This window comes from Phoca vitulina, unplaced genomic scaffold (genome assembly GCF_004348235.1).
Source record: "Phoca vitulina isolate PV1807 unplaced genomic scaffold, GSC_HSeal_1.0 scaffold24, whole genome shotgun sequence".
Lineage (NCBI taxonomy): Eukaryota > Metazoa > Chordata > Mammalia > Carnivora > Phocidae > Phoca > Phoca vitulina.
In genome coordinates, this window is record NW_022589727.1 from 11,684,639 (window position 1) to 11,696,140 (window position 11,502).

General features: G+C 41.0%; 1 protein-coding gene across 1 annotated transcript in view; it reads right to left on the reverse strand.

Moving 5' to 3' along the window:
- DSG2 (desmoglein 2) overlaps positions 1 to 10,820 on the reverse strand; it is a 47,823-nt gene extending 37,003 nt beyond the window's left edge. The window contains exon 1 of the mRNA XM_032421400.1: positions 10,740 to 10,820. Coding sequence (XP_032277291.1) covers positions 10,740 to 10,778 — 39 coding nt within the window. The 5' untranslated portion in view covers positions 10,779 to 10,820. The remainder of the gene's footprint in view (positions 1 to 10,739) is intronic.
- Between the last annotated feature and the right edge of the window lie 682 nt (positions 10,821 to 11,502).

Below are 11,502 nucleotides of genomic sequence, written 5' to 3' on the forward strand. Positions count from 1 at the left end.
TAGTTTAAGTTTTACTGATCTTGAGCATTTATTATTTGTGAAATATTTTACCATTTTATTGGTATTTGTTTTCTGTAACTGCTATGAATGCTTTTGGAATCAGGCAAAATATTAGTAAATATATATAATACATCTCACATTTTGATAGACAAAAATGATGGGTTGTTTCTACCTTTTTCCTGCAATACAGTCCTGAAAATTACACTTAAAAAAAAATGAAGAAAACCAGATTCCCACCCACACTCCCCAGAAGTTTAAGAAAACCAAGAGCTTCAGATTGCCCCTCTTCACCATTTGATGGCACTGGTCTGTGAGTGGGGCAACAGTGGACTCCAAGGTTCAAAGTGGAAAATAGGCATTTTCAACTGGCCTCAAATAAATGGAGGCAAAATGTAAAAAAGTGAAAATCAAGGGCTTTAGAAAGTTGTATGAATCTTTTTTAGGGGGACTATTATCTGTGAAATTAGGCAAATCTTAATTTACATTTCCTCTCTCTTTTCTTTCCTTTTTTGAATAATTCTAACTTGTAATGAAACTAAACCAATGATCTAGAAGTTCAGGCCAGACTGATGACTAACTGGGCAGTAAACATTTCTTTTAAACAAATGAAATTCAGGTTATTCTTCCAGCTTTCCCAAACATAGGACGAGACTTTGACTCTTGGGTTTTTAAAGAATACTTCTGTGTCCCAGACAGTTAGCTAGTACATAGACAAGTGACATGTAGATTCTGCTCTGAAGCTTACAGTTTAGTAGGAGAGATAAAAAGTATATAAATTACTATAACATAAGGTAGAAAAATTTAACTGTAGGAATGACAGCTGCAAAAACAGCTCTGGGGAACTGGGGAGCTCAGAAAGGCAGAGATCCCTTTCTGCTAGGGAAATCAGGAGAGGTGTAGGGTAAGAAGTGGCACGGGGCTTGGCCTTGAGAGGGAGCAGAATCCATGTCTGTGCAGATTGGAGGTGGAAGGAAATGATCCATATCAAAGGCAGCATGTACCAGAACATGGAGATCGAGGGCAATGAACAAGAAGTTTGGCAGTTTGGCACCTAGACTATGTTATGGTGGCAAGTAGAAAAAAACGGGACAAAAATTATGCTAAGATAATTCACTGACAGCTTCTGATTAGGGATGCTGTAACACTAGAGCTCCAGAAAGTTTTCTGGCAGTACTGTGTAAGATGAAAGGCAGGTGACGGTTTGAGCATAAGTAATAAGCCAGAGGAGATGGAATGAGGACCAGCATAGGGTAATGGCACGAGGATGGATGGGTAAAGCCGAACCTTTCAGAGGACCCAACTAATCCTTGGCAATGCCCTGTGTGCGGAGGATAGGGGAAGGGGTCAGAGATACTGAAATTGTAAGTCTGAGTGGCTAGAAGGATGCAATTCTCAGAGCACAGCTTGTAGACATGCTAGGCTTAGGTCCTGGGGAAAGATATTAGACAATAAAGAGTACAGCACTGCGGCTCAAAGGGAGGCAGGGGTTGCACGCACTGTCCTCTCCCAGCCCCGGATGTCACCACGCACTCTGCACCTCCCCTGCCGCCCACTCATATCTGATATGTCTCCCGGTGGTGTGTGTACAGCATACTCTTCTACTGTGCTGGGCTGGAAAAGGAGGTGAGAACCACTGCAGCTTGCTAGAGGTGAAAGGACTCTCAGTAGAATATTATGGAAGCAAAGGAAGGAGGTATTTGGAGAAGAGATGATTAACAGTATTAAAACATGATGACTGACCTAGGTGTCTTGCCCAGTTTCTCAGCTAGAACTTTTGGGGTCTAAGGAGAGTAGATCTCTAAGATGAGAGAGTGGGTAAGGGCAATTTAATTTAATGTAATATTTTTAAGTTTTTAACTATTTTTCACTGAAGAATAATGGATATATAATATTGTATTGGTTTCAAATGTACAACATAGTGATTTGATATTTACATACATTATGAAATGATCATCACAAGTCTAGGCAGTTAGGAGCTCTCATCATACGAGTTGTTACAATATATTTGTATATTTTGTAACTGGAGGATTATACCTCTTAATCCTCCCCTCACCTATTTCGCCTAACCTCCTAGCCCCCTTTGGCAACCATATCTATGAGTGCTTCTGTTTTGTTTTTTAGATTCCACATGTAAATGAGACCGTATGGTATTTTGTCTTAACCTGTCTGACTTACTGCCATTAGCATAATATCCTCTAAGGTCCATCCATGTTGTTGCAAATGGCAGTATTTCATTTTTTTACAGCTGAGTAATATTTCATCACACACACACACACACACACACACACCCCACATCCATTTATCGATGGACATTTAGGTTGCCTCCATTCTTGGCTTGCAATGAACATAGGAGTGCATATGTTATTTTTGGATAAATACCTAGAAGAGGAATCGCTGGATCATATGGTATTTCTATTTTTAATATTTGAGGAACCTCCATACTGTTTTCCATAGTGGCTGTACCAATTTGCATTCTCAGTCTTGGAAGACTGTATGTTTCTAGGAATTTATCCATTTCTTCTAGGTTGTCAATTTGTTGGCATATGAATTGTTCATAGTAGTCTCTTATGATCATTTGTATTTCTGTGGTATTGGTTTTAACTTCTCTTTCATTTCTGATTCTATTTGGGCCCTTTTTCTTTTTCTCTTGATGAGTCTGGCTGAAAGTTTATGAATTTTGTTTATCTTTTCAAAGAACCAGCTCTTGGTTTCTTTTCTATTTTTTTTTTTTAAATCTCTATTTTATTTGTTTCTGCTCTGATCCTTATTTCCTTCCTTCTACTAGCTTTGGGCTCTTCTTTTTCTACTTCCCTTTTTTTTTTTTTTAGATTTATTTATTTATTTGAGGAGGGGGGGCAGAGGGAGACAGAAAATCTCAAGCTGACTCCACGCCCAGCTCAGAGCCTGATGTGGGGCCTGATCAGGACCTAAGATCATGACCTGAGCCGAAATCAAAAGTCAGACATTTAACGGACTGAGCCACTCAGGCGCCCCTTTTTCTAGTTCCTTTAGGTGTAAGGTTAAATTATCTATTTGAAATTTCTCTGGTTTCCTCAGGTGGGCCTCGATTGTTATAAAATTCCCTCTTAGAACTGCTTTTGCTGCATCCCATAGATTTTGGAACATTGTGTTTTCACTTTCATTTGTCTCAAGGTACTTTTTGATTTCCTCTTTGATTTCTTCATTGGCCCAATGGTTGTTGAGTAACATGTTTTAGTCTCTATGTGTTTGTGTTTTTTCCAGTTTTCTTCTTGTGGTTGATTTCTAGTTTCACACCACTGTGGTCAGAAAAACATGCTTGACAGGATTTCAACATTAAATTTATTGAGACTTGTTTTGTGGCATAACATTTCCACCCTGGAAATGTACCATGTGCACTTGAGAAGAACATGTATTCAGCTGTTTTTGGATGGAATGTTCTGTAATAATCTATTAAGTCCATCTGGTCTAATGTGTCATTCAAGGTCAATGTTTCCTTATTAATTTTGGGTCTAGATGATCTATCCATTGATGTAAGTGGGGTGTTAAAGTCCCCTACTATTATTCTATTACCGTCAATTTCTCCCTCTGTGTCTGTTAATATTTGCTTTATATATGTAGGTGCTCCTGTGCTGGGTGCATAAATATTTACAAGTGGTATATCTTCTTGTTGAATTGACCCCTTTATCATTATGTGATGCCCTTCTTTCTCTCTTGTTACACCTTTTGTTTTAAAGTCTATTTTGTCTGATATAAGCTACCTCAGCTTTCTTTCTGCTTCCATTTATAAGGAATATGTTTTTCTATCTTTTCACTTTCAGTCTGTGTGTGTCTTTAGATCTGAAATGAGTCTCTTGTAGGCAGCATACAGGCAGGTCTTGGTGTTTTTTATCCATTTAGCCACTCCATGTCTTTGGATTGGAGCATTTAGTCCATTTACATTGAAGGTAATTATTGATAGGTATGTATTTATTGCCATTTTGTTAATTGTTTTCTCATTGTTTTTGTAGTTCTTTGTTCCTTTCTTCTTTTCTTGTTCTCTTCTCTTGTGATTTGTGACTTTCTTTAGTGTTGTTTGGAATCCTTTATTTTTTGTGTATCTATTATGGGTTTTGGTTTGTGGTTACTAGGAGGTTCATATATAACAACCTATATATATAGCCATCTATTTTAAGTTGGTGGTCACTTAAGTTTGAATGCTTTCTAAAAGCACAACATTTTTGCCCCTGCCCCTCACGTTTTATGTTTTTGATGTGATATTTATACATCTTATTTTGTGACTTCCTTAACGAATTATTATAGATATGGTTGATTTTACTAGTGTTATCCTCTTCTACCTATCTTGTTGCTGTTCCTTTTTGTGGAGGCTCTGTTGACCTAATTTCTAGGTCCCCTTCACAGGGAATTATTCTATATACAGTTGTAGATTTGTTGTGTCTGTGGAAGGAGGTGAGATCAGGATCTTCCTACACTGCCATCTGAACCCTCCTCCTAGTTTTATTTTATTTTTTAGTTTGCATAGTAGGGAACTTGAAAGAATAATGGGTAGTTTAGAATAGGGGGAATTTGAACTCTCTTCTCATCTCATCTCTACCCAAATTTACCCTCTCATTCTCCAATCAGCCAGGTAGCACCAACTTGAATGATGAAAATAATTCCCATGAAGGTATAATTTTGATGTGAGACCTAGAAGTGTTCAGCACAGAGTAGGAGCTCAATAATATTAGTTGAATGAATGAACGCATAAAGGCTTAATCAACCAGAGAGATATTTGCAATTTCAAAAGAATAGAGATAAGTAAGATGAATCCCTAATCAGAACCTCTCACTATTCGTCTATCACCATTTCTCAATAGGGGTGCTACTGGCATTTCCGATAAGAAAAAAATATTAATGCGTGGCCAATTCTTCTTGAAGGTTCTGAAGAATGCTGGAGGCTTACCACCCCTGGATTTGAGGTATTAAATACCAGTATAATCCCAGGCCTTGTGACAACCAAAGCGTACCTTTCAAACCCCGGCCCCCCAACATTTTCTTGAGAACCATTGCTCCCAAACCAACCCTCCTGCCGGGCTGCACCCTCCCTCCCCTGTACTCTCTGTACTTTTCTGCCTGTCTTTGATCACAACATCCCAAATTCTGGAACATCTCCTTCTAAAAAAAAAAAAGAAAAAAAGAGGAAAAAACTGTTCCTAATCGGTCAACTACTATCACTTCTTTCTTGACCCTTTCCTGACCAACTCAACCAAAATTCATCTTTTTATTTTCTTAATGATTCCAACACCTCCCTAAAAATGCTTACTTGTTAATTAGCCTTTTGTGGCTTCCATTGGTATCAAGAAGGCTGCACTCATCTTTCTCCATGGATTTTGTCTCACATTCTATGTTCCAGCTACAATGAAGTCCTTCACTTCTTCCAAAGAACCACACACCCTTGTTTTCAGGCCTTTGCATATACTCTTTTCTCTACCTAGAACATTCTTCTCCCTCCTTCTCTTCATATCATCTTCTCACTAATTTATAATTATTCTCAGATCTTGGCTGGGATGTTCAGTGTTGGAGCTCCTTCTGTAGGCTCCATAGTATTATTTGTTCTTTTATCATTACTCTTCTTACTATAACCCAATTGGAATTTAGACATTTACTTGTTTACTAGACCATAAACACCATGAGGGCAGAACATGTCAGGCTTTTTCATGGTCTCCCAATGTCTAGTACGTTGTTTAAAATTGAGCAAGGCATTACTAAACAGTGGTCCTATATGGTTAGTTTCTACATAGTTTTTCTTGTGAGCATCACCATATTACCATTAGATTATGGTATAAATCCTGCTGTTCTAGCTTCTTTTACTTTAGTCACTAAGCTTTGCCTATAATAAAAATCTCAATAATTTTTAATAATTTGAAATAAACAAAAATAGTACAATGTCATATGTGGTATACATTTGATAGTTTAAGATAAACTTAACTAAGAAAACAATCTCTTATATATGGACTATATGTTTGAAAAGTGTTATTCAGCTTTTAAAATCTGTGGCACTTTGAAAAAGTTGTGATTAAGAAATGCTCAATTTGATCTAAAGCTCATTTATGATTTCAATTAAGGTTTCTGATTTTTCTATAATTTGGCGGTTTAAAAAATACCAATCCCTATTCAATGTGTAATTTTTTTCCATATAAATATTTGTATGCTTCATTCATGAATACACTGTTTTGTAAAATTTAAACCAGTAATTCTCACTCTTATAGCTGTCTGATAATTAGATTAACTGCAAAGTTTCTATCAGTACACATTTCTGGACCTCAACCATGGGGATTTTATTTTATTTTATTTTATTTTATTATTTATTTATTTATTTATTTATTTATTAAAGATTTTATTTATTTATTTGACAGAGAGAGACACAGCTAGAGAGGGAACACAAGCAGGGGGAGTGGGAGAGGGAGAAGCAGGCTTCCCGCAGAGCAGGGAGCCCGATGCGGGGCTCGATCCTAGGACCCTGGGATCATGACCTGAGCCGGAGCAGACGCTTAACGACTGAGCCACCCAGGCGCCCCAACCGTGGGGATTTTAATTTAGCTCATTAAGTATGTCTAGGATTGGGGAGAATTTAGCCCAAATGAATGTGCATACCTTTTTGTACAGTACTTCCCTCTAAGTTCCTTATTAAAGAAACTTGTTAAGAGTTGACATTTTCCCATAACCTATTAATTTTTAGAAAGAAAAGCAAATGTGAAAGCACATGTTTCTAAAATCCCTGCATATAACTGATTACTCTTATAAGCTTCAATATTTATCATCTAATTTATGCTTGAATTTACTCTAAATTCTATTATCCAGTTGTATATTAAAACATCAAGCATAACTCCAATGTTATTGATAATTTGTAGATAGTTGAACCTATTTGTTAGGGGTTGAACTGTGTCTCCCAAAAGAAGATATGATGAAGTCTTAACCCCCAATATCTCAGAATGTAACCTTATTTGGAAATAGGGTCTTTGTGGATTTAACCAAGTTGAGGCCATTAGTGTGAGCCCTAATCCATTATGACCAGTGTCTTTATAAAAAGGGGAAATTTGGACATAGACTCAGACATGTGCAGAGGTAAAATGATAAGAAGAGATTTAGGAAGAATGTGATGTGAAGTTGGAGGATAGCAGTGAGGCATCTAAAAAGCAAGGAATGCCAGAAATAGTTGGCAAACCACCAAACACTAGGAAGAAGCAAGGAAGGAAACCTACAGATTTCAGAGGGAATATATAGCCCTGCTGACACCTTGATTTCAGACTTCTAACATCTAGAACTGTGAGACAATAAATTTCTACTGTTTCAAGCCACCCAATTTTTGGTACTTTGTTACAGCAGCCCTAGCAAACTAATACACCAGTAGATGTAACTGTTCATAATACAATTTGTTATCACTGAATCCTTAAAATGTAGTTTGGTTTTTAAAAACAAGCTTACTTAGTCAAAGGCAAAACGGAGGCAACCATCAGAAAATCTACCCCCCCCCCCCCCCCCGCCAAGTGCCCTCTTTAGCAGTCTGGTGAAGCCTATGGACCCTTTCTCAAAATAATATTTTGAAATTTATAAAAGAAAAAAAAACATTGGATTATGAATGAATTCCAATACAATGAAATAGTCAGAATTTAAGAAACACCAATTTGTGATGTAGTGATATCATGTACTTCATTATCAACACATTAATAATAAGATTTAGAAGTCTATTAGTGATGAGAACAAATGGTATTTTCAGATAACTGTAGTATGATGTGACAACATTTGTGACAAAGTCACAGGTACTGCTAATGCTAAGGCAGCGTCTTTCTTACACTCAGAATTTAAAGAAATGCTAAATTTCAGATAGAGATTAGTAAACATAGATATGTAATTTATTCCCAGCCATGTCTAAGGACCCTCTGAATTCTATCTGTGGAGCATTTGGTAGTTGGTGGATCCCAGGTAAAAAACTTTTGAAGAGGAAAGACTGTCATGAAATTGTTTTTATTTTCCATTTTGTGTGGGTGCCACTCAGTATCTCCTTTCTTGTGTGTCTCCCCGAACTGCGGAGGAAAGCTAAAGACCACAGGTCATAGACTCCCTTGCAGCTAAAGTTCTAACCGTGATTTAGGTTCAATCAATCAGCATTTACATAAGTTCTGAAAGAAGGAAGTGAAGTAGAAGCTATATGTATGCTGGCGAGCCTAGTATGTAGGACGCAGTTGGGTTTTTGCAGCAATCTTATTACTGTTTTAGTGTCCACCACTAGATTACTGGGTGCCAAGAGGCAGGGTCCTGGTACATTTAGTTGGCAGGCATCCTAGTAAATGTGGCATGGTTCTGGACCTGGCAGCAAAAGTAGCATCCAGATCATGGCAATTTCTACATTGTGGGATTGGCAGTGTGGGTTTCTGATCGCCCTAAGTGCTTGGGTTTGGCTGTGTGGCTTGGAAGTCATTACTGACAACTCAAAATGAAGTCTGTTTCCTCAATCCTTCCTATAGTTATGCAATCAACGTAATGCCCTGAAATATATCCCTTCTTGCTTTAACTAGCTAGAATGAATTCTGTTATCTGCAACTGAACTCTGACCCGTGCAGAATACAGTTTATATTCCCTTCTATAAAAGACCCATTTCCTCAAGAACTCCTTCTGACAGATGAGTTGCTTTCCATTCTTTACTAAAGAGTATACTTTCAACTTCAAACACCCGGGGGGTGGGGGGTGGGCAAAATGGTAAACTGTCCACTGTTCTTTGACCAAAGATAAACATACTCAAATTTATATCACAAAAAGCATAACAGAAAATACAAAGAATAGCTTAGAATCTGTTCCAGTTTGGTTAGTTATAATCACCTCATAAAGAAGTCAGTTATTGCCTGATAGAGTAAAAATACTGGATTGCTAAAATAGAAAATACACATAAATTATTAGCTATTTTTCCATAAATATAAGTGACTTGGCCTGCTTGTTATACCATTTGAGAATTAAGAAGATTCTTTTCCTATGTGAAAAGAATTTAATATTTAACCCTCAAAGTAAGCCAGGTGCTGTTAGCTTGGTATTCAACTTAGCCAGGAGGTATCACAATGACGGAATAGTTGCTCTATTATTTTGGAGGCCAAAAAGAAAATCCTAAATTGTCATAGAAAAGTTTTATTAACAAAATGAACTTGACTGAAAATACCTCAATGACTTCAGCAAAATGAAATCGATAAACAGAGCATGAAAATGAACTGGTGTGCCAAAGGTCTGGAGGTCTTAATTATGCTATTCCAAGTGAGAGTTCACTAAAATCCCTAGATTGGATTAGTCATTTTTTTTTCCTGTGATATACACACATACACAAAACAGGAAAAAATATATATTAACATAACTACTATTAATACTATGTAAATATATTAATATAAAAATAGATATGTATTTTTTCCCCTCCTCCATTGCAACTCTGGGAGAGAGAAGGTACTCTTCCGGAAGTTAGAACTTTTATTATTTATTTATTTATTTGAGAGAGAGCGGGGAGAGAGAGAGAGTGCGAGAGTATGAGCAGGGGGAGCGGCAGGAAGCGGGAGAAGCAGACTCCCCGCTCAGCAGGAAGCCCGACTAGGGCGTCGATCCCAGGGTCTTGGGATCAACACCCGAGCCCAAGGCCCACGCTTAACCCACCGAGTCACGCAGGCGTCCGGGAAGTTATAACTTTTAATATAGGGAACGAGCTTGTGTGGTTTTTAAAAAAATTTTACCATTATATAAGAAAACTGAGTATGATTTTGTATCTAATCTCTCTGAACATATGTTTAAGTCTCAGGAAGGTGAACCCGCACTTACATCAGGATAACTGTCACTTTATCAAAACCCATTTAGCAAAACCCCATAAGCCAGATACATTTCTTATTCATGTGCAATTCCTTTACCAAACAGAAAGCAAAGATACTTAAAATCCAATCCGAGCACTGAAACCAAGAATAAGAAATGTAGCTTTAGAGACCCAACATTATTTTCTAGCGGTTCAAGCCCTTTTCGTTAATAACGTCTGAAAAGCCAATTTGACTGTGGCTCCGCACTTATTCTGTCACCTTTTAAAATGAAAAAAAATCTTCAAACTATTACACATTTCATTATCTTTAACACCCGGAAACAGCTTTAGAACACCAATTTTGTGAACTTTAAGTTAAAACTATCTTTATGTGGGTGATTTTGACAGTAATGTGGCTTTAACACACAAAAAAGTAAACTCTGTAAAATTTTTACTTTTTTTTTTTTTAAACCCTATTTTTAGCCCTTTGCTGCCGTCTAGGAATAAAGGCGTTTCTCCGGTTTCTCCGGTTCACTGCCGCGGACCGGATCGTGGAGAACTGCCCCGAACCTGCAGGAAGGCACGGCCGCTGCCTCTCCCGCCTCCATGTTGCCGGTCGCAGGGAGAAGGCAACAAACAAAGCCCCGATCTCCAGGAAAGGTGCTCCGCGCTCCGGGCCCACGACACCCACGGATCACAGCCAGAAAAGGCGCTAGGGCCGGAGCGTGGCGGCCGAAGAGCAGCACCGCAGGCAGGTTCCCACACGCCCGCCAGCGGGCTTTTCCGAAGCCTCGGGGTTCGAGCTCGCCACAGCCTGCCCAGCCCTTCCCCACCTCGCGGCTCAAAGAAGGAGCGCCCCGCGCGGGGCTCTGTTCAGGCGGGTGCGGGCAGGTCGCCGCGCGAGCCCGGCTCCCGCCCGCGCCCGCGCCTGCCCGGGGCTTCGCGTCCTCGCTGCCCGCACTTACCAGGAGAAGCAGCGCGGCACCCTCCGCGCTCCGCGCCATCGCGCCCCCGCCGCCGCCGCGCCCTCGCCTCGGGCCGCTAGCCCTGCTCGGCACCCCAGCTCCCCCGCGTCCCCGCCAGCGCGCGCCCCCGGCCCCGCCCTGAAGCACCCGCCCCGAGGGCCACTCTCCGCGGCCGCCGCGCCGCCCTGCCCAGGGGCGCGGTGCCAGGTGCGGCCGCCGCGAGAAAAATGGAACCGGAAGCCCGCCCGAGAAGCTGGCGCTGAGGTGGGAATTCCTCGCAGGAGGGAGGCGCGCGGTGGACTCCCGCCCCTCGTCGCTCACGCACCTGGGACCGTGACGTCCCTGGGCTGGGGAGTTGGGGTGGCAGGCCCCGCCCCACCGTCCTCTCCTTCCCCGTCCCCTCCTCTCAGGAGAGCGGCCGGGACTAGGGAGCTTCTGGGTCACCCGGCGGGGACTCGGCCTGAGCGGCGCGGGCCGCCGGGCCCCGGCCCAAGGGCAAAGCTCAACCTCCGCAGCGAGACCTGCGGTGTCCAGCGAGCGCCCGCCCCGGCCGCCCGAGGCCGCTCAGGGGTCCAGCGCTTTGTGAATGTGCGCGGGCCCGGAGCTCAGGTGGCGCCGAGGAGACTGTGGCGCGGGCACCTGAGTCCTCAGTGCAGCCAGGGCTGCCTGGGGCCTGCTTTCAGGGAGCTCAGGTTCTGGAGCAGGATTTAGGTGGCTGGCTCTGTGAAGGCTTCTTGCTTCTCTCCAGTGCCTCTTCATTGCT